Genomic DNA, 3,117 nt, shown 5'->3' with positions numbered 1-3,117 from the left:
TGATCTAGAGCCAAAGTTAGTGCTCACCTTGAAAGCAGGGTTTAGGGAGCCTCCTCCCAGATGAATTCTGGATTGAGTTAAACTACGAAAAATGAACTATTCTACAATTTCTGTGTGTTGTAAATTGGGAGAGAGTTGTCTAGGAAATTTCCATGGTCACAAAGTAAAAACCCAAAAGGAGTTTTATGCATTAATTGCAAGTGCAGTATGAGAATCAAATTTACTATATTATGGATAATCATCAACAAGATGATAGAATGCACAATTATGTGCTAAATATACAAGCTTTTTTCATCAATAATGACAGTAAGATAGATAGAGAAGACACAGTATAATATGGCTTTAATATTTTACATAATCTGTCGCTTATTTTAATATTCAACTTCATGCGGTAGGATATGAAGGTTCCATTGCAAGACCACAAAGGCCTTCCTTTGCAGCAACGTCTCTCTGTATGCGCATGTACCCTTGTTCGCCCCATGTTGTGCCCCATGAGTTCTTGATTATCCAATACTTGGTCCCGTCGTCTGTGGTTCCATAACCAATAGCTGCAACACCATGGTCAAGTTGGGTGCCACATTCTCCTGTAAAAACACCGCCTGAATAGAACTGGAAGTCAGGATCCCCCCCATCTATGGCCACAGAGACAGGTTGGTTTGCAACAGCCTTCAACAAAGAACTCTCACTATTGGCGGGAACATCTTCGTAGCCAGTTATCGTGGCTGCAGAATTAGCAGCTGCATTTTGGTTGCAAGTGCCTTGAGTTCCCTGGTAAGGGTAGTTTGCTTCAGTGGTGAGGCCTTGATTCTGTATAATAAATTGGAAGGCACTGTCCGTGAGACCACCATTGCAGCCTTGATCTTGACCACTAGTGTCACAATCGACTAGCTCTTGCTCAGACAAAGAGATTAATGTACCGGTTGTTATCTCAGTTATTCCTTCCACGGATGCCACAGCAGAAAATGCCCAGCAACATCCTACACATTGATAACATATGCAGTGTTAGTAAATATGAAATAACTATATTTCATTTTTTATTTTATTTTTATGACTAAAAAAATTGCTTACCACATTGGCCTTGGTCTTTAATAGGTGTTACAGCCCCTTTCGTCCTCCAATCCAGAGAAGATGGCACATCAGTCACATTTTCATATTTAAAGGAAGATGATGCAGTTGAGAACCTATGGCTCTTGTATGTGTTGTGTAGTTTGAACTCTTCATTCGTAAGATCTGCAAATTGATTAACCCCAAGTTTGTAAGGCTTGGTTGCGGCTTTGTTGGAAGATTCTATATACTCCACATTGTCCTTGAATATCTCCAACCGTTGCCCCTCCTCTTCAAGATCCTTGTATACACGTCCATAACGAGCCATCCATTGCTTATGCTTCTCAGCAATGGATGCATCCTGGAGAGAGCGCGAATTCACTTGAGAAGCCAAAACTCCCAAAATGAATAGCACACTAAAGCAGATGCATTGGTACTTATTTGTTGAAGCCATTGTATTTCTTGGAGATAGGAAATACCTTTTAATGAGGTTGGAGATACAATGTCATGATTAGCTTTATATAGAGCTAGAAATCTTCGAACTAGATTTATTCATTATTATTCTGTTCAGGTGAACCAATTCTTTAATTACTAGGTGCTTGATAGAATGCTGCGATAAAGACATTTCTGATGAGGTCAATTTAGCTGCAAATACTGAAAAGCTCTTTCACATTCGCCTCTCATTTTGTACGCCTTTTAATGACATTGCCCAATTGCTAATGAGCTAAAAAAATTTGCATAGCTAATAACATCAAAATGTAATACTATTACTATTAATGAGCTAAAAAAATTGTTTATTATGCACCAAAAACAAAGTGGGATCGATCTGTTGATGGCATACTCAAAAATTATGTATACCACATGCACTTCCAATATGCACCCTAGCATATCTAACAAAAAAAATACATAACATAGTCTAAAATAATGCGTAACATTTCTATGGTCCACTTAGGTGCACCATAGCTCGCCCCGATGTTTTTTTTTTTTTGGGTAAGTAGCTCCCTCCGATGTGGTAATGCCATGCTATGGATTGAAACCTTTTTGTTTTGGACTATATATATGCTTTCACCGTGTTGCTATGTTGGTTCTCATTTAAATGCTTCAACAATAAAATGAAATTTCTAATTAGCTATTGCAAGATAGGTCTTGGAGAGTTCGATCCTGGCTCAGAATGAACGTGGTGCCTTGTGGCATGCTTGACACATGCAAGTCGGACGGAAAGTGGTGTTTTCTGTGGCGTACCGTTTTTGAACTTTGTAGGACATGACATAAATTCTTAAGAAGGTTTAAAGTCAAAGTTGTGTTAAAAGAATTGCACAAAACCTACGAAACATGTATATTGTATGCTTTCCTATGTGGCATATTATCAGTGTCTTACCAGAATCAAAAAGCGATATTTGAGTTCACATATTTTTTTTATATCCACACTTTCTTTTCTTCTTTTACACTAAAAAAATAAAAAAGAGTGGATATCAAAAAGGCCAGGAGTGCGAAAATCACTCCACTTATATTTGAAAATGTATCCCAATAAATAAACTAATCTTTTCAGTATCGAGTATTTTTCAAACACTCTATCAGCCATTAAACTGAACCTTTGCATGACACACTCTGAGTTCTCACACGGTATTAGAGAAAAATTGTTGGAAATAAATGGAAGCATAGGTTTTTTAGCTTTCTTCTCATAGAAAAAGAAAATAGTGCGATGAATATAATATATACAGTATCATCCTTTTCAGTATTTTTAACATCCTTATTTTTTCCCCATATAGGTGCACTCCTTGAAATTTGATTACAAACAATTACACTGGAAACAAGTAAACTTGTAGTCTATTAATCCATTCCCGTATTAGGATATCTCCAATAGCACAACCAAAATTAAATAATCAAATTTGACGCATCATCTTTTGGTTATCCATTTAAGAGAAAGTTAAGATTAATAATTAGAGAGAGAGAGAGATAGGAAAGAGAGAGTGTGTGTGGTCTAGAGAGCCAAATGTATCTTCGCTTCTAGTAATTTGCTTTCAGACATCACTCTAGATCACTTTTTTTTTGAACGGCGAAAAAGGATAATAT

At 36.9% G+C, this 3,117-nt stretch overlaps 1 protein-coding gene across 1 annotated transcript; it reads right to left on the bottom strand.

The window, feature by feature from the left end:
• Positions 1-208: 208 nt before the first annotated feature.
• Positions 209-1,546, bottom strand: LOC131330130 (senescence-specific cysteine protease SAG39-like). The gene is made up of 2 exons (XM_058363611.1): positions 1,069-1,546; positions 209-977 (listed from the first exon to the last, which is right to left on the bottom strand). The coding sequence occupies exons 1-2, from the start codon at positions 1,496-1,498 to the stop codon at positions 385-387; spliced, it is 1,023 nt and encodes a 340-aa protein (XP_058219594.1). The 5' UTR covers positions 1,499-1,546; the 3' UTR covers positions 209-384.
• Positions 1,547-3,117: the final 1,571 nt, after the last annotated feature.

The sequence above is a fragment of the Rhododendron vialii genome, chromosome 6a (genome assembly GCF_030253575.1).
Source record: "Rhododendron vialii isolate Sample 1 chromosome 6a, ASM3025357v1".
NCBI lineage: Eukaryota > Viridiplantae > Streptophyta > Magnoliopsida > Ericales > Ericaceae > Rhododendron > Rhododendron vialii.
This window is presented reverse-complemented; position numbering and strand designations above follow the sequence as displayed.

What these genes read in the sequence shown, in the direction of transcription:
- LOC131330130 (XM_058363611.1), bottom strand. Translation starts at nt 1,498, where the DNA reads ATGGCTTCAACAAATAAGTACCAATGCATCTGCTTTAGTGTGCTATTC. An exon ending in TAAAGACCAAGGCCAATGTG is followed by an intron (nt 978 to 1,068) that starts GTAAGCAATTTT and finishes ATCAATGTGTAG; the next exon opens with GATGTTGCTGGGCATTTTCT.